The 25286-nt window shown below is 37.4% G+C and overlaps 2 protein-coding genes across 2 annotated transcripts in view; one reads left to right on the top strand and one right to left on the bottom strand.

The window, feature by feature from the left end:
* Positions 1–25286, bottom strand: part of LOC141338412 (poly(rC)-binding protein 4-like) — a 405056-nt gene that overhangs the window by 64224 nt on the left and 315546 nt on the right. The window lies entirely within an intron of this gene.
* dock3 (dedicator of cytokinesis 3) overlaps positions 1–25286 on the top strand; it is a 244681-nt gene that overhangs the window by 2773 nt on the left and 216622 nt on the right. Inside the window, exon 2 of the mRNA XM_073844512.1 lies at positions 14275–14344. Coding sequence (XP_073700613.1) covers positions 14275–14344 — 70 coding nt within the window. The remainder of the gene's footprint in view (positions 1–14274; positions 14345–25286) is intronic.

Consider the following 25286-nt stretch of genomic DNA (forward strand, 5'->3'; position numbering starts at 1 on the left):
TTTAAAGGAGTAGTTCACTTTCAGAACAAAAATTTACAGATAGTGTAGTGACCCCCTTGACATCCAAGATGTTCATGTCTTTCTTTCTTCAGTCGTAAAGAAATGGTGTTTTTTGAGGAAAACATTTCAGGATTTTTCTCCATATAGTGGACTTCTATGGTGCCCCCGAGGTTGAACTTCCAAAATGCAGTTTAAATGCAGCTTTAAAGGGCTTTAAATGATCCCAGCCAAGGAAAAAGGGTCTCATCTAGTGAAACGATTGATTATTTTCTAAAAACATTTACAACTTATATACTTTTTAATCTCAAATGTTTGTCTTGTCTAGCTCGGCAAGACTAGCGTTTGAGATTAAAAGGTATATCATTTTTTTTTTTTTTTTTTTTAGAAAATAACCCATTGTTTTGCTAGATAAGACCCTTCTTTCCTTGGCTGGGATCATTTAGAGCCCTTTGAAGCTGCATTTAAACTGCATTTTGGAAGTTCAAACTCAGGGGCACCATAGAAGTCCACTATATGGAGAGAAATCCTGAAATGTTTTACTCAAAAAACATAATTTCCTTAAGAGTGAAGAAAGAAAAACATGAACATCTTGGATGACAAGGGGTGAGTACATTATCTGTAAAGTTTTGTTCTGAAAGTGAACTACTCCTTTAATGGCATTGATTTCATGTTATTACAAAGCACTCTGTAGCTGGTCAATCACAGCAATCATCAGTCAAATTTTGTTCTATGTTGACTGTTAAACTGTGTAATTGATTATTGTCACAGGCAATCAATTGAATTAATTAATTGCATTCTGCAATAACATGTACTCCTATTTTTTTCTGTGCCACCAACCTCCATACTCAAGGGGGCGATAGAGTTTTCTTTAAATGCCAGTGGCATTCAACCAGATGTGTTGTGATTTAGGTAGCTAGTATGTTGGCAACATTTTCTTCAAACTGTTGTTCTTGACCTAAAAGAGAAAACTGACAGTACATTTCCATTAATACTTGCCAATAATGATAATATTAAACTACAAACACATTTGTACATTTGTCTCAATTTATAGTATTTATAAAGCAGTAGGCTAATTGTCAAAACAAACAACACTCTTAAAACACGCAAAGTCTTACTAATATGACTAGATTTCATCAACCAATGGTAAGTCTGGCCACACCTTTAGTCTTGTGACAATGACAACTTGTACCTATTTAGATTTCAGTCTCAGCTGATGACTCTATAGTGTTATCGTGGTGTTCTAGTTAATAAAAAGTTTTCCATAGCAGTTAGCATTAGCTAACAGGTTAAAAGGTGTTTAGCACTGAGCTGTAAGGCTAAGCAGTTCACTTGCTGAACAAAGGCTAACTGAAAACTTGAAGGAACTCTTTAGTTTAATATATGAAATCAATTGCAATTTTTGATTAATGTATTCTCTTTTGCAGTTATGGCCTAGCAGTTAACACACATTCTTCATCACACATTCTTCAAAAACCCAAAGTATACTTCCGTTTTTACACGCACATGAGGGTTCATATGCAAAGTGTGCATATTACTCACTAAAGTGTACCTTAAAATGTGCATATTAGTCCATAAAGTGTGCATATGAATCCGTAAAGTGTGCATATTAGTCCATAAAGTGTGGATATTAATCCATAAAGTGTACATAGTCATTAAACTGTACACATTGTTCATAAATTGTACATAAATTCCTCCCTAAAGTGTACATATAATGGGATGTGGGAAAGATGATGCTTTCCACTTGTGAAGTGGAAATTACCAGTGTGTCGTGTAGAGGTGCTTTTGTTGTCGTAGTGAAGAGAAACATGGCGGACTCGCAATTTGTCCTCACATGCTACTTGGGTAAAACAGAGTTTGGGCTACGGGCTGGGTCATCTCCTTCTCCCAGTATATCATGCTGTCACTGGCGTACACTACAGACCGAATAAAATAACATGAGAAAATTGCCTCCTTCAGAACACTGTACCGCACAGCACCCTACTGGAGGCGAGCCACGACGAGCTAGCATCTTCTCTTAACGGTATTTTTAAAGACAACACTACGTTTAAATAGCGACGTTATTAAAATTCTTTATGCCCCAGCATAATGGGGGCTACAAACTAACCAACTAACTAACCAACTAAACAGCAGAGGACTTTTAACATCATGCAATGCTTACCATTCAGTATAGTTTCGTTGCTGTCCGCCATGTTGAAAGGTCAAAGTTTATCCCATCTCGGCTTTCCAGTGGAAAATACAACTTGAGTGGGTGTTCATGTGCAATTTCGATGTCGGATTTTCATAATTATGATAGCACATGAAGGCAGCATTAGTCCTTAAAGTGTACATATTAGTTCATAAAGTGCACATATTAGTTCCTAAAGTGTGCATATTAATCCCTAAAGTGTACATATTAGTTCATAAAGTGCACATATTAGTTCCTAAAGTGTGCATATTAATCCCTAAAGTGTACATATTAGTTCATAAAGTGTGCATATTAGACCCTAAAGTTCACATATTAGTCTGTAAAGTGTGGATATTAGACCCTAAAGTGTGCATATTAGTCCCTGAAGTATGCTTATTAGACTCTGAAGTGCACTATTAGTCCTTGAAGTGTACATTTTGACCCCTTAAGTGTACATATTAGTCCTTAAAGTGTGCATATTAGTCCCTGAAGTGTACATATTAGTCCTTAAAGTGTACATTAGTCCCTAAAGTCTGCATATTAGTTGCTTGAAGTGTACATATTAGCCCCTAAAGGATACATATTAGTCTGTTAAGGGTACATATTAGTCTGTAAAGTGTGCATATTAGGCCGTAAAGTGTGCATATTAGTCCCTGAAGTGTGCATTTTAGTCCCTAAAATGCGCATATTAGTCCATAAAATGTATTAGTCTCTGTAGTACATGAAATGTACATATCAGTCTGTAAATTGTACTTATTAGTCTATAAAATGTACATTTTATTCTCTGAAGTGTACATATCAGTCTGTAAAGTGTACTTATTAGTCCCTGTAGTGTACATATTAGTCCCTAAAATGTATTAGTCTCTGTAGTGTACTTTTTAGTCTCTGAAGTGTACATATCGGTTGGTAAAGTGTACTTATTAGTCCATAAAATGTACATTTTACTCTCTGAAGTGCACATATCAGTCTGTAAAGTGTACTTATTAGTCTCTGTAGTGTACATATTAGTCCCTAAAATGTATTAGTCTCTGTAGTGTACTTTTTAGTCCCTGAAGTGTACATACCAGTCTGTAAAGTGAATATATTAGTACCTTTTGAAAAGGTACCGCTCCAGTGTCAGCTTTTGTAGCTACCTATTTTTCCGAGAGTGTAAAAAATGTGTATGCTTTGGGCTTAAGCTTGTAGTTTTGTAAGCCTAAACTTTGAAACAAGTTTGCATTTTAGCACTTCCAGTTCCATTGTCCTGAAGTCAATGAGCTTTCTGAAAGTTTTCTTGGTAAAAAGCCTGAAATAAGGTCTATTTTATGACATAAAATACATTAGTAACACCTTGAAAAAGGTGGTTGATACCAAGTGGCTAAGTGGGACTACAGAGGTTGTTGGAGACATTAAACGCCATCAATCCACATAATCCAAAAGCCAATGGAAGAATCCAATTGGCATTTTGTCGAAGAAACAAGAGTGATGAACTTCCACTTTGCTCTACAAAAATACGTCATGACTGCAACACTCCATAAATCCAGCTCATTACATTTCTTCCACTTCTGTTCTCTAGTGTCTTCTAAATTATTTAGGCAAAAACTCAAACATCACATCTTCTGTTGCCTTAAATAACCCAATGCTATTTTAAAACCAAGTCACTGTCACAAATGGCAAACATCTGATACGCCAGCATCCGAAATATAAACCTTCTCGGACAGGTCGAGCCCTCGAGAGATGCAGCTCATGGGGGGATCAATAGCTCTGAGGACGGCAGTGTGGGATCAGTTTGTTCACGTCCCCTCCCCCCACAACTCAACAACAAAAGCGAAATGCAACAGCAGTCAGTTCAGAAAGCTTGCATGGCACATTCCACCTCAGGGCTGACTCTGATTCCTGTAATGTCACTGCGTCAGGTGGGGCATATCGACTTGTTTCACCACAAATTTAGCCATAAGTGTTCACGCCATGTTCTCCTGAAACTCCTACTTTCCATTTTCTCCTGGACGCTAAAGGCTTTTTATTTGCATACAGGGAATGTTATGCAAAATCAGTCCGCCCAATGTCCTCTCAGATCTTACAGTTGCATAATGCATGTTGGGAGTAAGTTACAACACAGATGCATCGGCACGTCACATGCGCATGCATGCGCTCGTCCTTTTGCAGCCGTTGAGTGTCCGTGAGCGGATGCATGTTTTCTCTCGCTCAGGCGAAGCATATCCAGGTCAGCAAGTTGATCAGATTAACTGTTTCTAACAGGACCCTGATGGAAGGGGTTTCCTCCTGTTAAACTCTGCTAATTTGAAGTGTTTTCCCAACCTTACTAGTAATAGTAGGTAGTATAGTAGAGCAGCTTAAGGTCTGTCTGTCAAGGGAACTACATTTTATAAAATGTAATATAGTTTTATTCAAAGAAGGAATGAAAAAATCATTAAATATATACACAAAAAGCCAGAAAATACAAAAGATACAGATAAAAACATTGTCTGTTGCCAAAAAATAAATGAAAAGGCATCTTGGCACGATTGTATGTTGACTTGTTTGGCTGAAGAGGATCTGTAGTACACTAGTGCCTTTCACAGGCAGTCACGACTGGACATTCAAACGTGCTCTGTTTATATAACACACATGCTCTCTATCTCCTTCACGTTAACTCTAAACTCACTCTACTGTTTACCTGTGAAACCGACAGCTTGTTATATTTCATGTTCTGTCCATCAGAATTTCCCCTCACTAATCCAGCATAATCCTTTATAATGCAGCTTTTGTTCTGATCCGTACTGCCATAAGACATCGCCGTTCGCTCAAATGAAATGGGAAGGGAAATCAATTAAACCAATCAGTCTTACCAGAAGTTAACTTATTGACCCTTTCATTGGTTTGAGAGAAAACCCAACATAAATACACACAAATAATAAATGAAGTAATAATAAATGTAAATGCTTGGAGGCTGTTTTAATTTCCATATTAAGAACAGCTTTTGCCATTAATTTTGCAGATAGATATGCAAAGAACATCGAGTGGGTTGACGCAACTGTTTCTGAGCACGGCCCATATGTGCTGTAGCAAAAAAAAAGCATTTAATTTGTGTAATCATGCATAATTTCAAATACTCAATTAGCAAAGCTTTTGATCCCTTGAAGGGAAATTTGAATAGATGGAAGAAAATAAGAAGTGAAAAAACCCCAAAAAGAAACAAAACAGCACCCTGCCGTCAAATGCTTCAACATCTGCTTTACAACATTCATTGCCGTCTATCTAGCAATTATATTTGCGGTCGTTAAAAAGTGATTTTTTTAATGAACACGCTGTGCCATTTTGAATTCCTCTTTAGCGTTCTTATGTTGGGCATCTTCAATTTGAAATCTCATTTAATTAGTGTCAGAGTTTAACTCAACTGCTTGCTGACTGGAATTATCACAGTTTGATTGAACGGGTTTGACGGTCACATGGTTCGGCCATATGGAGATCTGATCCCTTTCGCCACACAGCTAACGATCCAGAGTTGGCACAGGACGAGCCCTGAAGCCTAGTCTCAGGCTAAGTATTGTTTTGTTAATGCTTTAATAGTTTCAGTTTTGTCTAAAGAGTGTTGGTCCAAGTGTATCCCTTGCAGGTTTGGATTGATAATACTGTTTATACTAATTTGTATTCAAGTTAAATTTCTTTACATCTTTATTGGCAGTGATGACTCAATAAAGAACCTTTAACATCCATGGAACTTTCCATTCCACAAAAGGTTCTTTACAGTGGAAAAAAAAGTTATTTAGATTATTAAAATATGGATGAGAAGGGTTAAAAAGGCTCTTTGTAGAAACAAAAATGGTTATTCTATGGCATCACTATGAAAACCCTCTTTTGAAACTTTTTGGAGTCTTGTGGAAAAATGTTCCTTAGCTTATTAAAATGTTCTTCATACTAAGAGAAACTGGTTATTTAAGATCTTTTCACTGGAAGGTTTTTTTGGAGAAACCTATAATGGTTCTTCTACACTCTAAAAATAAAGGTTCTTCTACACTCAAAAATAAAAAGTTATTTGTTGGCATTGATGGTTCCATGAAGAACCTTTAACATTCATGGAACTTTCTATTCCACAAAAGGTTCTTTATAGTGGAAAAAGGTTCTTTAGATGATTAAAATGTTCTTCATACTAAGAGAAAATGGTTTTTAAGATCTTTTCACTGAAAGGTTCTTTGGGGAAACCAAAAATGGTTCTTCTACACTCCTAAAAATGAAGGTTCTTTATTGGCATTGATGGTTCCATGAAGAACCTCAAACATCCATGGAACTTTCCATTCCATGAAAGGTTCTTTATTTTGAAATATTGAAAAAAAGCTTCCTCAGATTATTCAAATGAATCATACTATGAGAAAAAAAAATGTTCTTTTAAGAACTGTTCTCTGAATGATTCTTTTAAAGAATCAAAAACACCTCTCTTGGAACCTTTATTTTAAAGAGTTGTGGAAAAAGGTTCTTTCGATTATTAAAATGTTCTTAATACTAAGAGAAAAATGGTATTTGTAAGAACTGTTCACTGTGAGGTTCTTTGGAGAACCTATAATGGTTCTTCTACACTCATAAAAATATTTTTTTTATTGGCATTAAATGGTTCAATGAAGAACTCTAGCATCCATGGAGCTTTTCGTTCTACAAAAGATTCATTACAGTGGAAAAATGTTCTTTAGATTATTAAAATGTTCTTCATACTAAGAGGAAATGGTTCTTTTAAGAACTGCTCACTAAGAGGTTTTTTGGGGAACCAAAAATGGTTCTTTTATGGCAGGGGCGGGGAACCTTGATCCTTGAGGGCCGGTGTCCCTACAGAGTTCGAGGATCAAGGTTCCCCACCCCTGTTCGCTGTGAAAACCCTTTGTTGAAACCTTTATTTTTAAGAGTCTTGTGGAAGAGGGTTCTTTAGATTATTCAAATGTTCTTCATACTAAGGAACAAATGGTTCTTTGTAGAACTATTCACTAAAAGGTTCTTTGGAGAACCTGTAATGGTTCTTCTACATTCTTAAAAATAATGGCACTTTATTGGCATTGAAGAAGCAATGAAGAACCTTTAACGTCCATGGAACTTTCCATTTCACAAAAGGTTCTTTATAGTGGAAGAAGGTTCTTTAGATTATTCAAATGTTTTTCATACCAAGGAAAATGGTTCTTTGAAGAACCTATAGTGGTTCTTCTACATTCTTTAAAATAATGACACTTTATTGGCATTGATGAATCCATGAAGAACATTAACATCCATGGAACTTTTGATTACACAAAAGCCTATAGTGGTTCTCCTACATACTTAACAATAAGAGTTATTTGTTGGCATTAATGGTTCCATGAACAACCTTTAACATCCATCAAAACTTTCCATTCCACAAAAGGTTCTTTATAGTGGAAAAGGGTTCTTTAGATTATTAAAATGTTCTTCATACTAAGGAAAATGGTTCGTTGGAGAACCTGTAGTGGTCCTCTACATTCTTTAAAATAATGACACTTTATTGGTATTGAAGAACATCCATGGAACGTTCCATTCCGCAAAAGGTTCTTTACAGTGGAAAAATCTTCTTTAGATTATTACAAAAAAGCTGTTTTTTTTTTTTTTTTTTTTTTTTTTTTTAAGAACCATTAATTGAAAGGTTGTTTGAGTAACCAAAAATGGATATTCAGTGGCATCACTCTGAAAACTTCCTCCCGGAAGCTTTATTTTTAGTATTGCATACATTTTGCCGCATTGTTCAACAGAAAGCTACTTGTTTGGAAAGTGACTTATGTGTGAGTTGTGCTTCATATATTGCTACACCATTGATAATAGACGTTTTTTTGCCTGTAAAATTTTGAATTTAGACATATTTAGCTTTACAAAAAAGCTATGGCTTTTGCATTTAATATGGAAGTCAAAACATTTAAAATGGCCAGCTTGGAAAATCTGTTTAGTTGGTTTCTAGTATATTTCTAGCTAGTTGGAAGTCCAAACTTTAGGCCCCTGCATGCTAAAGGTTCAAATACATTGATTTCTCAACCTGTACCAGTGATGATATGGTAAGGTCAGGAAACTCCATCCAAACCATAGAGGTGTTACCCCTATAGCCAAGCTGAATAATAGTATTCACTCTTTATCTCAAACCCACTAAATCCCTTTCTCTCTCTCTCACACCGACCCACCTTCACCCCCCTCCAAATGTAATTGAAATAATGTCTTGATTAAATCTGGGACAGCCTCCATGTAGAAATCAAATTTAATAAAGTGCAAATGCACCAGAGCTGTTTATAAAAACAATACAAAAATTGAGCTAGAGGATGTTTTTCCAAGGAAAAAAGAAATAAAGGTGGTTATAAATTTAATGTTCAGTCAACAGGAACACTGCTACCTGCATTTGAAATAAACAATACAGCATGAACAAAGTCAAGTCGTCGAGTCCAAAGCAGACAGTGATTAACGCCTTCACGGATTTCAGTTTCCTTCCGAAATCCCTTGCTCTCGGGCTGAACGACAAAACCGCTCTCCGCCCAAATCCTACTGTCTCCTCTTTACAACCGCTGTAACCTGGACAGGGAAAAGCATGATGTGTTTTTTTACGATTCAGCCCACCTTTGAGGTTGAGAGAGCCAGACTGACTGGTGCACTGCTGAAAGTACATTAGAGTTTGATGGAGGGGAGGTCTTAGAGGTTGTACCTCTTCTGGTTAGGGATGGATGTAAAAGCAGGAACGCTGGCTTTTGTTTGCAGCAGAATGGATTAAGGCTGCATTTGTCTGGCATTGTGTTTTATTCTGCCTGACGGTGCTCTGGTGTAGTTCCCCGCCAGAGCTCTTCTGTTTGTGTGAACTAGGTGAACCCTAGAAGCTGCTTTATAAAAAATGTATACATACATATAAACTAGCGTTTAAATGTTTGGGGTGAGTAGCATTTTTGAAAGAGGTCTCTTTGTTAAAAACTACAGTAAAAAAGTAATATTGTCGAATATAATTACAATTAAAAATACATTCTACTGTAATATATGTTAAAATGTAATTTATTCCTGTGATGCAAAGCTGAATTAGTCTTCAGTGCCACATGATCCTTCAGAAATCATATTAATATGCTGATTCTCTCAAGAAACATGGGAAAAAGCTTTGCATGTTACATAAATGAACTTTATTTATAAAACATACCTTTATGCATAAAACATAAGCAGAAGGGGTTTCTGTGTGAATTCTCTTATGCACATTGTTGCCTTGAATTTAATGCAACAGCTTATGAAATACTGGTTTAACAAACTGTTTACATATTAATTCCTTCTACTAAATTCCTCCTGCTAAATGTTTGCTAGAATTCCTGAGAAATAATTGCACATTTTGATGTAAATAAGCTTAATCGTTTTTGTTTTTTAAACATATTTTGCTAATCAGCTATGTTAGCTTCTAGCTGCTTGTAAAGGACAGTTTTCCCTGCTGAAAAAAAACAGCATATGCTGGTTAGGTAGGTTTTGGTGCTGGGATGCTGGTTTAAGCTGGTTTATGCTGGTCCTTAGCTGGTTTATGCTGGTCATGTTGCTGGTCAAGGTCCAGCATAAACCAGCAAAGGACCAGCATAAACCAGCTAAAACCAGCATCCCAGCACCAAAACCTACCTAACCAGCATTTGCATTTGGATGTAAAAAATCATTTGTATATGTTCAGGCACAGTTAGCTACGTCTGGCTAGCTAACATTGTTAGCTTCTAGCTTTTTGTAAACGATGCTAGATGTATGCCTTTCTTCTTTCAGATGAACACAAAGTTACATTTTCAGGCATACAGGTCCTTCTCAAAAAATTAGCATATTGTGATAAAGTTCATTATTTTCTGTAATGTACTGATAAACATTAGACTTTCATATATTTTAGATTCATTACACACAACGGAAGTAGTTCAAGCCTTTTATTGTTTTAATATTGATGATTTTGGCATACAGCTTATGAAAACCCAAAATTCCTATCTCAAAAAATTTGCATATCATGAAAAGGTTCTCTAAACGAGCTATTAACCTAATCATCTGAATCAACTAATTAACTCTAAACACCTGCAAAAGATTCCTGAGGCTTTTAAAAACTCCCAGCCTGGTTCATTACTCAAAACCGCAATCATGGGTAAGACTGCCGACCTGACTGCTGTCCAGAAGGCCATCATTGACACCCTCAAGCAAGAGGGTAAGACACAGAAAGAAATTTCTGAACGAATAGGCTGTTCCCAGAGTGCTGTATCAAGGCACCTCAGTGGGAAGTCAGTGGGAAAGAAAAAGTGTGGCAGAAAACGCTGCACAACGAGAAGAGGTGACCGGACCCTGAGGAAGATTGTGGAGAAGGACCGATTCCAGACCTTGGGGGACCTGCGGAAGCAGTGGACTGAGTCTGGAGTAGAAACATCCAGAGCCACCGTGTACAGGCGCCAGGTCAAGCCACTTTTGAACCAGAAAAAGCGGCAGAAGCGCCTGACTTGGGCTACAGAGAAGCAGCACTGGACTGTTGCTCAGTGGTCCAAAGTACTTTTTTCGGATGAAAGCAAATTTTGCATGTCATTCGGAAATCAAGCTGCCAGAGTCTGGAGGAAGACTGGGGAGAGGGAAATGCCAAAATGCCTGAAGTCCAGTGTCAAGTACCCACAGTCAGTGATGGTCTGGGGTGCCATGTCAGCTGCTGGTGTTGGTCCACTGTGTTTTATCAAGGGCAGGGTCAATGCAGCTAGCTATCAGGAGATTTTGGAGCACTTCATGCTTCCATCTGCTGAAAAGCTTTATGGAGATGAAGATTTCATTTTTCAGCACGACCTGGCACCTGCTCACAGTGCCAAAACCATTGGTAAATGGTTTACTGACCATGGTATTACTGTGCTCAATTGGCCTGCCAACTCTCCTGACCTGAACCCCATAGAGAATCTGTGGGATATTGTGAAGAGAAAGTTGAGAGACGCAAGACCCAACACTCTGGATGAGCTTAAGGCCATTATCGAAGCATCCTGGGCCTCCATAACACCTCAGCAGTGCCACAGGCTGATTGCCTCCATGCCACGCCGCATTGAAGCAGTCATTTCTGCAAAAGGATTCCCGACCAAGTATTGAGTGCATAACTGAACATAATTATTTGAAGGTTGACTTTTTTTTGTATTAAAAACACTTTTCTTTTATTGGTCGGATAAAATATGCTATTTTTTTTTTTTTTTTTTGAGATTTGAGAATTTTGGGTTTTCATGAGCTGTATGCCAAAATCATCAATATTAAAACAATAAAAGGTTTGATCTACTTCAGTTGTGTGTAATGAATCTAAAATATATGAAAGTCTAATGTTTATCAGTACATTACAGAAAATAATGAACTTTATCACAATATGCAAATTTTTTGAGAAGGACCTGTAGTTTGCTAAGTCTGACTAGCTAGCAGTGTTAGCTTCTAGCCTCTTGTAAACTGCAGCTTCTAAAGCCAAAAGTTACTCCTAAAACAACAAGCCATTTTAAAGCAGTTAAATGCCGTTGTTAAAAAAGTTAAAGAACAGTTTTACATACAGTTAGCACAGATATTCAAGCTAACACTAATAGTATAATAGAAATATACGCACATCTGGATGTAAATAAGCTTAATCCTTTGTATATTTTCAGGTGTAGTTAGCTAAGTCTGGCTAGCTTACAGTGTTAGCTTCTAGCTTCTTGTAAACCGTAGCTTCTAAACTTACATTCTACTCCGAAAACTACAAGTGCTACAAGTTTAATACAGTCAGTTTAACTTAGTAAAAAAGTAGTTAGCTATGTGGCAAGTTGCTAACAAAACTAGCTTACTCTCTGTAAACATTAAAGCTATTTAAAGAAATAGTTCACTGCAAAATTAAAATTACCCCTTGATTTACTCACCCTAAAGCCGTCCTAGATGTATATGACTTTCTTCTTTCAGACAAACACAATCAGAGCTATATTTTCAGGCATTGCTAGCTAAGTCTGGGTAGCTAGCTGTGTTAGCTTCTAGCTTCTTGTAAACTGTAGCTTCTAAACTTACATTCTACTCAGAAACCTATTTTACTGTTTCACTTTCAGTAGTGTCTATTTACTTTAGTAAAAAGTAGTTAGCTACATGTTACATGCTACAATAGAAGCTAACTCTCTGTAAATTAAACATTAAAGCTATTTTTACCCTTAAACAGAAAATTATTCCATAATTTACTCCTCCTCAATTTTCTTTTTTTAGACAAACGCGGGAGTTATATTTTCAGGCATAGTCCGCTAAATCTGAATAGCTAGCAGTGTTAGCTTCTAGCTTCTTGTAAACTGTAGCTTTTAAACTTACATTCTACTCAGAAAACTGCAAGTACTTTACCTTCAATACAGTCAGTTTACTGTAGTACAAAAGTAGTTAGCTACACAGCAAGTTGCTAACAAATGTAGCTAACTCTCTGTAAACATTGAAGCTATTTAAAGGAATAGTTCACCCCAAAATAAAATTACCCCATGATTTACTCATCTTCAAGCCGTCCAAAGTGTGTATGTTTTTGTTCTTTCAGACGTGCAGAATTAGAGTTATATTTTTAGGCATACTTAGCTAAATCTAGCCAGCTATCAGTATTAGCTTCTAGCTTCATAAATTGTAGCTTCTAAACTTACATTTTACTCAGAAAACTACAAGTACTTTCAATACAGTTTAACCTAGTAAAATAATAGTTAGTTAAATCTGGCTAGCTAGCAGTATTAGCTTCTAGCTTCATAAACTGTAGCTTCTAAACTTACATTTTACTCAGAAAACTACAAGTACTTTCAATACAGTTTAACCTAGTAAAATAATAGTTAGCTACACATCAAGTTGCTAACAAAAGTAGCTAACTCTCTGTAAATTAAACATTGAAACTAAAGAAATGTTTCACCCCAAATTGAAAACAATCCCATAATTTACTCATCCTGAAGCCACCCTAGGTGTATACGTATGCCTTTTTTTTTTTTTTTTCAGACAAACACAACCAGAGTTACATTTTTCAGGCATAGTTTGCTAAGTCTGGCTAGCTTTTTGTAAACTGTATCTTCTAAACTTACATTCTACTTACAAACTACAAGTGTTTTACTTTCAGTACAGTCAGTTTACCCTAGTAAAAACATAGGTAGCTACACAACAAGTTGCTAACAAAACTAGCTCACTCTCTGTAAACATTAAAGCCATTTAAAGAAATAGTTCACTGCAAAATTAAAATTACCCCATGATTTACTCACCCTAAAGCCGTCCTAGGTGTATATGAATTTCTTCATTCAAACAAACACAATCAAATATATATTTTCAGGCATTGCTAGCTAAGTCTGGCTAGGTAGCAGTATTAGCTTCTAGCTTCTTGTAAACGGTAGCTTCTAAACATTATAATCAGAAAACTACAAGTACATTACTTTCAATAGTCAGTTTACCCTTGTAAAAAATGTTAGCTACACAACACGTTGCTAACAAAAGTAGCTGTAAAAATTAAAGGAAATAGTTCAGTCAGTTTACCCTAGTAAAAATGTAGGTAGCTACACAGAAAGTTACAGTTAACAAAAGTAGCTAACTGTAAACATTAAAACTATTTAAAAGGAATAGTTCAACCCGAAATTAAAATCATCCCATGATTTACTCATCCTCAAACCATCCTAGGTGTATATGCCTTTCTTCTTTCAGATGAACAGAGTCAAGAGTTATGTTAAATACTAACCTGGCCCTTCCTAACTTTATAATAGCAGTGAATGGTGCCCAAGTTTTTAAAGCTCCAAAGAGTTTTTTAGGGAATGAACTGTTCGTTTAAGGTGAAAATGTAAAGGTATTAAAGAGATTTACTCACTCTCATGTTGTTCTAAACCTGTATGGTGCACACTAATATTGATGCTGAAGACAGCAGCCTCTAGCATGTGTCGCTAGTGAGAAGTGTGAGGTTTTACCTGCAGTTACCTCATTCCAGCTAGCCTCTGTTACAAATACGTGACAGAGAGTTGTAGTCCTGCTTTGTATTCACAGACAGTATTTTAGAGTAGCAGTCAATAGCTCTTGTTAGCACACAAAAGTACAATGAGGGGTAGCTGTTAAATGGTATCTGTGGAGAAGTGATGTCAGTAACTGAGATCTCACATGTAGATGTGTTCATTGTGTAGCAGATGGTATTGTATCTTATGTCTCTTTGTTTTCAGAGCAGGATTAGTAAATTCCCTGACACTCCGTGTGACACTTGCCGTATAAACTGGGACACCAGGAAAAACTGTAAACGAAAGTGTGTCTGGAAGTGCAAGGATTTGTGGGATCCATCTGTCTGTGTTCATCATTCAATATGTTCGGCTGTTTCGTGGGAGGCCCAAGTGTCTTTTACACACTTCATATCACGCTGATCCTTTAACCCGGCTTTCATAAAAATAAAATCTGTTTCTCATACATATTTTTATCCACTTAATCTGAGGTCTAGTATGCAACTGTACAATGACTTAATCTGAGGTCTAGTATGCGATTGTACATCGATAGTTAGAATTTTGAATGACTTCTAAGTGCATTTTTATTTCACTATTTAAAGGATATCTGCAGGCTTTTCAAAGCAAATTTAAAAGGTCAAATGTATAAATTATTAATCATTTAGATTTTTACAAGGCGCATTAGCTTCTTGCTGATACACCGGTTCACATTTACAACACATTTATGTGTGTTTGCCACATAAAAATACCAATTTTGGCATTGGTTTGAACAAAACCAGCAAACTGGCTTCTTGAAAAAGCACATTCATTCTCTGGCAATAATTATAGCTGTTTCCTTGGTAGTTGTTGCACGCAAATGCTATGCACACTACTTTTAAGGAGAAGTTCACTTCCAGAATAAAATGCACAGATAATTTACTCACTCCCTTGTCATCCAAAATGTTCATGTCTTTCTTTCTGCAGTCGTAAATAAATTGTCTTTGGAGAAAAAACATTTTAGTATTTCTCTCCATATAATGGACTTCTATGGTGCCCGCGAGTTAAAACTTTAAATGCAGCTTCAAAGGGCTCTAAATGATCCCAGCCAAGGAAGAAGGGTCTTATCTAGTGAAACGATCAGTTATTTTCTAAAAAAAAAAAATATTTATATACTTTTTAACCTTAAATGCTCCACTTGTCTAGCTCTGTGTGAACTCTGTATATTCCGGTTCATGGCAGTTATGAGTTAGGGTATGTTGAAAAACTCCCATTTCATTTTTTCCTCCAACTTCAAAATCATCCTACATCATGGCAGAAGTACCGACCCAGTGTTTACAAAGTGAACGTGCAAAGCCCTGACTGTCATGAACCAAAATACAGAATAAGACTGTAAAACCCTTCGAGCAGGGTGGTGGTAAATTTTTTAGCCCAACTAGAAGACACAATAGCCCCAGGACGTCAGGTTACAGATTGTGCGATCCCTGTAGGACATTGCTAGGCAGTTGCTAGGGTTCTGTATGGTTTCTAATCAGTTGATTTTCTGTGGCGTTGACGGGTGTTTACTAGAGTTTTTTGGTGGGTTTCTAAGGAATTGTTGGTCTGGGGGTTGCTAAGCATTTGCTAGAGTCTTATGACTGATTACTAAGGTGTTCTGGGGGTTGCTAAACAATTTCTGAGCTTTCATGAGTGATAACTAGAAAATTCTTGGGATTGCTAGGTAGCTGCTAGTGAGTTTTGAGTATTGTTAGGGTCTGCTAGGGAGTTTTGGCAATTGAGCTTGGGGTAGTCTCGCATAGCCAGACCTTCAGACTGATGGCTGAAGGTCATGGCAACTTTCATTGGCAAATGCCCGCCTTAAGGCCGTTTGACCGACATGTGAAACAACCAATCACAGTTCGTTTCATTCAGTGTCACGTTTCAGGGTGTAGAAATGTCCCCACAACAAACCAGTGTACAAGTCAGTCATTTAAATAACCAGCATTGAAAGAAAGAAGAAGAGGGAGAACAAGCAGTAAGTCAGTAATTTGTTCGTGAATGTTGCAAAAGTGTATAACAATAGTGGCTTCTGCATTAGCACCATTAGTTTTTCTTCCACGATCACACGTCTGCGTTTTGTTTCCCGGCGGACCAAAATAAACGCGACACTCGCATCTCCCGGAAATCCGATCAAATTCAACCAATCAGATGACATCTTCGAAATTCCTGAAGTGTTTCCAGTGTACCATATGCATCAGACGATTGTCCAAAGTTCTGCGGGTGTGACGTCTGAGGCTGAGACCAAGCTTGGGGTTGCTAAGCAGTTGATTGTTCTGAGTGGCTGATAGAATATTTTGGAGCATTTTGTGGTTACTAGAGTGTTCTTGAGGTTGCTAGGCAGTTGCTAGTGAGTTCTAAGTGATTTTAAGGTCTGCTAGGGTGTTTTTGACAGTTCAGCTGGAGGTTGCTATGCAGTTGACTGTTCCGAGTCAATCATTGAATGTTTTGGGGCATTGCTAGGCAGTTGCAAGGATGTACTGGGTGGTTGCTGAGGAGGTTTTTGTGGCATTGCTGGTTGGTAACTAGAGTGTTCTTGGGGTTGCTAAGTTGATTTTAGTGGTTGAGCTGGGGGTTGCTAAGCAGTTCTGAGTGGCTAATAGAATGTTTAGGGACATTCCTAGGTAGTTGCTAAGATGTTCTGGGGTTGGTAAACAATTACTGGGTTGTCATGACTGGGTACTAAAATGTTCTAGGGGTTGCTAGAGTGTTCTGAGTGGTTTACAGGGGGTTGTTGAGGGTTTCTAATCAGTTGCTAATTATGGATGGTTTCAAGGTTTTTTGTTGCATTGCTGTTTGGTAACTAGAGTGTTCTTGGGGTTGCTAAGTTGATTTTAGTGGTTGAGCTGGGGGTTGCTAAGCAGTTCTGAGTGCCTGATAGAATTTTGCGACATTCCTAGGTAGTTGCTAAGATGTTCTGGGGTTGGTAAACAATTACTGGGTTGTCATGACTGGTTACTAAATTGTTCTAAACGGTTGCTAGAGTGTTCTGAGTGGTTTATAAGAGTTCTATAGACATTCTCAGGGGCGTAGCAGCCAATTTAAAAGTGGGGGGGACAGTATAGTCATGTGACCCAAAGGTGATGATCATACAGTATAGACCTTTTTCCTGAACACGGAAGTAAGTCCGACTCTTAACTGAAATAATGCTTTGCATTTCCATTGTTCCTAGTCAAATAAGGATATATTCCGAGCTAATAAACTAATGTTAAACCTATTAAAATGTTTTTAAAAAGCACATGGCTCCATAGCGCCATCACTTGGCAATGTCGCAATGACCGTCATTTGTCAGTGCCTCACCTTAATGAGCGTATAGATGACAAGAAGCAGCGGAAGGTAGCTACATTAAAAACAGATGGACGCTATTTGAATGGGTTCCTATGGAAACTGGAACAGAAAAGCATTCAATCTGACGTTAGAATTCGTAATGGCGGCGCTCATCGTTTACTCAGGAAAAAGGTCTATAATACATTCTGTTTACAAGAGCAACAAGATTTGAAGCTCATGGCAGACGCCCAAGAGATTCGCGCTGTGATTGGCTAAATGTTACTTCACTCAAATCTAAGTAACAAATCAGAGACCAGGGGCAGAAATATTGGCGCTAGATCAAAAAAGTGCGGGGGACAGAATCACCTGTTTCTAAAAGTGAGGGGGACGTGTCCCCCCCGTCCCCCCCGGTTGCTACGCCCCTGGACATTCTAATCCGTTGCTAAGTTATGGATGGTTTCAAGGTTTATTGGTGGCATTGCTGGTTGGTATCTAGAGTGTTCTTGGGGTTGCTAGGCTGTTTTAGTGGTTGAGCTGGGGATTGCTAAGCAGTTGGTTGTTGTGGGTGGTTGATACAATGTTTTGGGACATTTCAAGGTAGTTGCTAAGATGTTCTGGGGTTGTCATGACTGGTTACTAAATTGTTCTACAGGTTGCTAAGTGGTTGTTAGAGTGTTCTGAGTGGTTTACAGAGGTTCTGTAGTGTTTCTAATCAGTTGCTAAGTTATGGATGGTTTCAAGGGTTTTTTTGTGGCATTGCTGATTGGCACCTAGAGTGTTCTTGGGGTTGCTAGGTCGCTTTTAGTGGTTGAGCTGAGGATTGCTAAGCAGTTGGTTGTTCTGAGTAGTTGAGTGGCAGTTGCTAAAGTGTTCTGAGGTTGCTAAACAATTGCTAGGTTGTTATGACTGGTTACTAGTGTTAGATAGGTTGCTAGAGTGTTCTGGGTAGTTGTTTGTGGGAAGCTTAACTAGAGCCTAAACCCATGATATTGTTGTGCTTAGATATTTTTTTGGCCAATTGTTTGTCCACAAGGTGAACATCTTAGTTTCACGGTCTACAAATGTATAATTCATGCATCTAATTCATTCCACATCACAGGACGTTACAGTTAGTCGTTGAAGTTAGGTGCTTTAGTTAGGGGTTTGTTGTTGGCAAGCTCAACTCTAACTGTGTTTTTGTACTGGCAGTATTTTAGTACCAGATGGTAGCATTTATTACAAATATTTCTGAATCAGAAGCTGTTAAATGGTAACTTAGACACATAATGTAATCCCATTTGGCACGCGTGTCTGCCCACTGATGTCAGACCAGCCCAGTCACATCCTCAGCTGTCACACGGACAACACCTGAACTGGTCACTGAACAGCATATGAAATCAAAGGCTAATTTACATACATCCTCCACACCTCAGAAGCCGTGATGGATGCCGGCAAATGGCCCATTTAGTTCATTTAGCGTGGCTGCAGGCAGTGTGCCCAGACTGAGAATGAGAGTCCAAAGTGTTTAGGTAAAATACACTTCAAATGAGGGCACAGCTAACACAACACACAACCGCTTTCTGTCTTATCAATTCGCTTTATTGTCGCCCTGAGGCTATCATAAGAACATCTTGCCAAAGTTTGCGTCAGTCTCTGAAAGTACAGTATTTCTCTCAGGGGAATCCGATGCGTGATGCGGAGCTTCGATGCTCGATTGGGGAAGATTTTTTGGGGTGTTTCGAATGCCATGAGGGTGAGTGAATCGTGGTAAAACCGGTCTTTTTGGGTGAATTATTCCTTGAAAGTGAATTTACACTCTTAAAAATAAAGGTGCTTCACGATGCCATAGAAGAACCTTTTTTTTTGTCTAAATTGTTCCATAAAGAACCTTAAACGTCTGAAGAACCTTTCTGTTTCACAAAAGGTTCTTTGTGGCGAAAGAAGGTTCTTCAGATTCTAAAAAGGTAAGAAAGAGACGGTTCTTTAAAGAACCTTTGACTGAATGGTTCTTTGTGGAACCAAAAATGGTTCTTCTATGGCATCGCTTGAAGAACCTTTCAAAGCACCTTTATTGTAGAGTGTAGAGTAGAAAGATGTAAGGAGTTCTTCTTACAATGATTCTCTTCAGAAACTTCTATTTTCTCTTTCTCTTACCCAAAAATGAAAATTCTGGCATCATTTACTCACTTTTTACAACCATGTGTGAGTTGTTTTCTCCTGTTCAACACAAAAAGATATGTTGGTAACCGAAGAGTTAATGGTAGCCATTGACTTCCACAGAACAGTCAAAAATACTATGAAAGTCAATGGAGACCAGAAACTATTTGGTTAGTAACATTCTTCAAAATATCTAAAAATATCAAACTATCCCTTTATTGTTGTGCCAGAGTTACCGTCATTACAAGATGACATCTTCAGACTCAGAAATTGTTTCTATGGCAACTTTTACAATCTAAAAGAGTATGTGGCTTCATTATATAAATTCACCTTTGTATTTTTGAGAAAAATATTGAATAACAAAGTGCACCAAGCCACTGACTGACATTAAACTACCTGATAGCAAAGATGGATAAAAGACTGATTTTGGATCTGGATCATAGGTATTCACAGATATAGAAAATTAGCATATTATGAACAGTTTACATAATATATACTGCAGGAATAGTAAGGCTACTGAGGCAGTATGTTATTCTGAACAGTCTATGTGAGGTTTAGGGACAGAGATGTTCTCTATTAAGCAGGCTGCCATCTAGTGTTTAATAGATTGAGTGCAGTTTTAATGACAAACAGCAAAATGTCTCTGTAAATCAAATATAGAGAACGTAGGTTGTTTCACTGCGTTTCCATTCGAGTGGCTGAAATATCCTTCAGTAAAACAGAGTGGAAAAAAACTGCTGCCCTTCTATAAACCCAGATTTATTAGCATTTTCTGCTTGTTTGTTTAGCAGATTATTGAGACAGGCATATAAAACCTGCCGGCATGGATCCATTTGGCTTGCCGTTTGTTTATTTGGCATGACAGGACAAAATTCAGAATGGCAGGGAGAGGTGCGGCCCCACGGGCTCCAGCGGCCGCCATCCGTTTAATGAGAATGTTTGTATATAGATGCCACATGCAAATGTCTTAATTTAGCCTATGGCGTTAGCCTAATACATGCAGATTGAAAGTTGATTTGTTACTAGGCAAATACCAAGTGTATAATGACTGTCCTCTGTCATGTTTGCAGACATGAAGTCAGCGGACACTCCTGGGTTGGTTTACTGACCTGCTTTCACTGTTTTAACAACGGTTAACTCGCCCTCAGCTAGCATGTCTGTCATAACATCCCTGTGAATTGCGCTAATCACTCACACACATGCATCTCAGAGGGTACAGCTATTTGCTACAGAGCCATGCGACTCATTTTGCTAGCAGGCACCACAACAAATGCTGATTTGACGAGCTATTTGCCTTAATTAAAATGTAATTTCCTCTCAGGATGTGCCATATTTGTCTCTCTTCTCTCATGTTATCAAAATATTTCTGTTTAATTATTTTTGATAATATTTCTGCTGAAGCTTCGTTATGAAACAGTTGACTCCCAACTGTTAAAGTATTTCTGTCAGTTAGCATTGGCTAACCTAGCTTTGTATGTCACATATGGATGGGCTATCTACTAAATAAACACATGCTAAAACAGACATGACAACTTGGTAAAGTTAGCATTTTTAGCTAACTTTGGTGGTTAAATGACCACCCTTTCAAAAATAACCCATGATTTTATTATAGTAAAAGTGTAGTAACCTTTTTTTTGCCGTATCGATTACTATTACCACAGATTTACTACAAATACCATGGTTAAACTATGACTAGTGTAGCAAAACAGTGGTTAATTTGTGATTACCATGGTTTAACTGTAGTAGCCTAATCATCTTTTTTTGTTTTATTTGTAGTAAAGGGCATGTTGTAATTCTTACTTTTGGATATTTAAAATACATTTCTGTTTTGAAGCAAGTTAGCATTGGTTGGCCTAGCGTTAAATATTACACGAGGGTGGTTTATATACTAAAAATGCCTGTTTTTGGATGTTATGTTAATTTTTGTTGTGTTTCAAGTTAGCATCAGTTAGCCTAGCAGCATGGGCACATCACATAAAGATGGTTTATATACTATTTGTCTATTTTAAGTTGTTAAGTGTTCATTTTTATTGTGTAGTAAGTTAGCTTTGGTTAGGCTAGTAGCTAATATGTCACATAAGGATGTTTTCTATACCAAAAACCATTGCTGTGGTGTATTTTTTCAGAAGTTTTAATTGTTGTGTGGAAAGTTAACATTGGAAAGCCTAGCAGCTATGCACATCAAATAAAATTACTTTGTATAGTCAATAATGTTGTAATGCCTATTTTTGGAAGAAAAGGTTGTTTTTAGGCTTATTTTTGGATTATATTATAAATTAGATACTTTACTAATGGAAGGGAATTTAGTTTTTTTTTTTTCTCCATTCAGCGTAAAACAGAAAATTAACCATGGTTTTATAGTAGTAAAAGTGTAGTAACCATGTTTTTGCTGATTACTATTGGTACTATTGGTATTAATTTGTGATTTACCAAGGTTTAACTTTTTAAGGTTTTATTTGTATAAAAACCATGGCTAATTTTTGTAAGGGCATGTTGTAATTCTTACTTTTAGATATTTAAAATCTATTTATGTTTTGTAGTGAGTTAGCACTGGTTAGCCTAGCCAGTAGATGTGTCACATCCCTGGTGAAAAAAACAGCTAAAACCAGCCTAGGCTGGTTGGCTGGTCTTAGCTGGTTTAGGCTGGAAGTAGCTGGTTTTAGCTGGTATCTCAGTCTGGCCAGGCTGGTCAGGCTGGCTTTAACTGGTGGTTTCCCAGCCTGACCAGCCTGGGAAATGGCCAAAACCCCTCTATAACCAGCCTGCTGACCAGCTATGACCAGCTAAAACCAGGCTGGTTGACCAGCTAAAACAAGCCAACCAGCCTAAATAACAATGTTTGCCCGTTGGGATGTTAAGTGTTTATTTTATTGTGTTGCAAGTTAGCATTGGTTAGCGTAGCAGCTAATATGTCACATAAGGATGGTTGTTATACCAAATAGCAATGCTGTAGTGTCTGTTTTTGGATGTTAAGTGTTTATTTTTGTTGTGTCGCAAGTAAGCATTGGTTAGCCTAGCAGCTACATCACATAAACTTACTTTATATACTAAACAATGTTGTAATGCATGGTTTTGTATGTTAAGTGCATTGATTAGCCTAGCAGCTGTGTACATCACATGAAAGTACTTTTTACTTAAATATGTTGTAATTCCTGCTTTTGGATGTTAGCAAAACATGTCACATACGAATAGTTTGCATAGTAAATTACCATGTTTTAAGGCTTATTTTTGGATAATATTATAATATGGGCTACATTATTTCCATTCAGCGTAAAACAGTAAAACAGCTCTTATGAAAATGAACTATGGTGTTATTGTAGTAAAAGTGTAGTAACCATGTTATTTTTATTTTTTATTTTTTGGCATATTGATTACCATTTATATAACCTCAGTTTTACTACAAATACTGTGGTTAAACTATGGTTAGTGTAGCATAACCATAATCAATTTGTGATTACCATGGTGTAACTATAGTAACCATGTTTTTTGTTTTATTTGTAATAAAACCATGGTTAATTTTCATAGCCGCACAAATATTTACCACAGTATATTTAGTGTGCAGTTTCTTTCTGTGTTATAGATGTTTTCTCTATTTTTAAGGCAGTTATCAGGATTTTAAAGACAAATATAATGCGTTCTGCATGATTTGCTCTTTTACAGACATCTTGGCGACCTACATATTAACCGGCCAGCGTTAGGGCCATCACAATGCCATTTCTGATGCCATTAATAGTTGTCCATATTCAAGACACATATTGTTTATGTCGTTTCGTCTTTTAGTGGAATTAACTCATGAAAAGCTCTTTTAATAGCTATTGAATTATTCACTAAATGCAGACCTCTGCAGTCGCATGCTTTCTTGGAAACTGCAGAGGGAGCCTCCTAACAAGCATTAAATATTAAACCGTGATCTTTAAAATAAATAACAAACTGTACAATGTCATCAGAAATGGGTAAATAAACATGACAAATTTTGGTCTTTAGGATGATGATTTCCTTCAGTCCAAATCAACAAATGTTCAGATCTGGTACGTTTTTAGCGCCTAAAAGGCAATTACAGCTACTGCTGTATAAAATGAATGCATAATCTCCTTTCAGATTAAGAACCATTCAGAATCTATGAAACACTAATTCAGCTCCTCAGACAAAGTAGTTTTGTCTGAATAAGGAATATGGTATACAAATAAATGCATGCAACACGCAGCATCGAATTTGTCATCTAAACCATTGTCTATTCCAAATAAATGACGGATGTTTCCCATTGTTTCCTGTTGCGGGTTCCATGGTAACATCATGAACAGTTTGTTTCTTGACGAGATGTTGGAAAGAGCAGACGTGGATATCAATTTGAGATTGTGAGAGGCCCCATCAGACGTCTGTGTACAGCAGCAAAACAAGCCAGACAGGATCATGTTGCACAAATACAGATGGATTCAGAGAAATTACTCAGCTTTGTTCCGGGCATTTCAGCTGGTCTGCCTGCCTGACCATTATAATCTCATCCATATAATGAAATGGCCAACGGATGGCTTATTTTCCAGTTTAAACTGAAAAAACTGCATTGACATGTGGACTAAGGAGAGGGTTTATTTTAGGAATGTGCTTTAGCCAAAAATATCTCTTCAGAGACATCTGTATTTACACACATACACATTTATGCTCAATTTTTGGCCTTTAAGGTTAATATGAAGAGCTGTTGTCTAGTTTACTTCTGTACCGTGATGTACAGGTGCGTCTCAATAAATTAGAACATCTTGGAAAAGTTTTTTATTTCAATAATTCAGCTCAAATTGTGAAACTTTGTATTAAACTGTGTATTAAACAAATTCAGTGCACACAGACTGAAGTCATTGAAGTCTTTGGTTCTTTTCATTGTGATGATTTGGCTCACATTTAACAAAAACCCACCAAATCACATCTCAACAAATCAGAATATGGTGACATGCCAATCAGCTAATCAACTCAAAAGACCTGCAAAGTTTTCCTGAGCCTTCAAAATGGTCTCTCAGTTTGGTTCACTAGGCTACACAATCATGGGGAAGACTGCTGATCTGACAGTTGTCCAGAAGACAATCATTGACACCCTTCACAAGGAGGGTAAGCCACAAACATTCATTGCTAAAGAAGCTGGCTGTTCACAGAGTGCTGTATCCAAGCATGTTAACAGAAAGTTGAGTGGAAGGAAAAAGTATGAAAGAAAAAGATGCACAACCAACCGAGAGAACTACAGCCTTGAGAGGCTTGTCAAGCAAAATCGATTCAAGAATTTGGGTGAAATTCACAAGGAATGGACTGAGGCTAGGATCAAGGCATCAAGAGCCACAACACACAGATGTGTCAAGGAATTTGGCTACAGTTGTCATATTCCTCTTGTTAAGCCACTCCAGAACCACAGACAACGACAGAGGCGTCTTACCTGGGCTAAGGAGAAGAAGAAATGGACTGTTCCCCAGTGGTCTTTTCAGATGAGAGCAAGTTTTGTATTTCATTTAGAAACCAAGGATTTAGTGACTGGAGGAAGGGTGAAGAAGCTCATAGCCTAAGTTGCTTGAAGTCCAGTGTTAAGTTTCCACAGTCTGTGATGATTTGGGGTGCAATGTCATCTGCTGGTGTTGGTCCACTGTTTTTTGAAAACCAAAGTCACTGCACCCGTTTACCAAGAAATTTTAGAGCAATTAAAGATGCTGTTTTCATTTTCCAGCAGGATTTGTCACCTGCCCACACTGCTAAAAGCACCAAACATTGGTTAAATGACCATGGTGTTGGTGTGCTTGACTGGCCAGCAAACTCACCAGACCTGAACCCCATAGAGAATCTATGGCATT

The sequence above is a fragment of the Garra rufa genome, chromosome 7 (genome assembly GCF_049309525.1).
Source record: "Garra rufa chromosome 7, GarRuf1.0, whole genome shotgun sequence".
Lineage (NCBI taxonomy): Eukaryota > Metazoa > Chordata > Actinopteri > Cypriniformes > Cyprinidae > Garra > Garra rufa.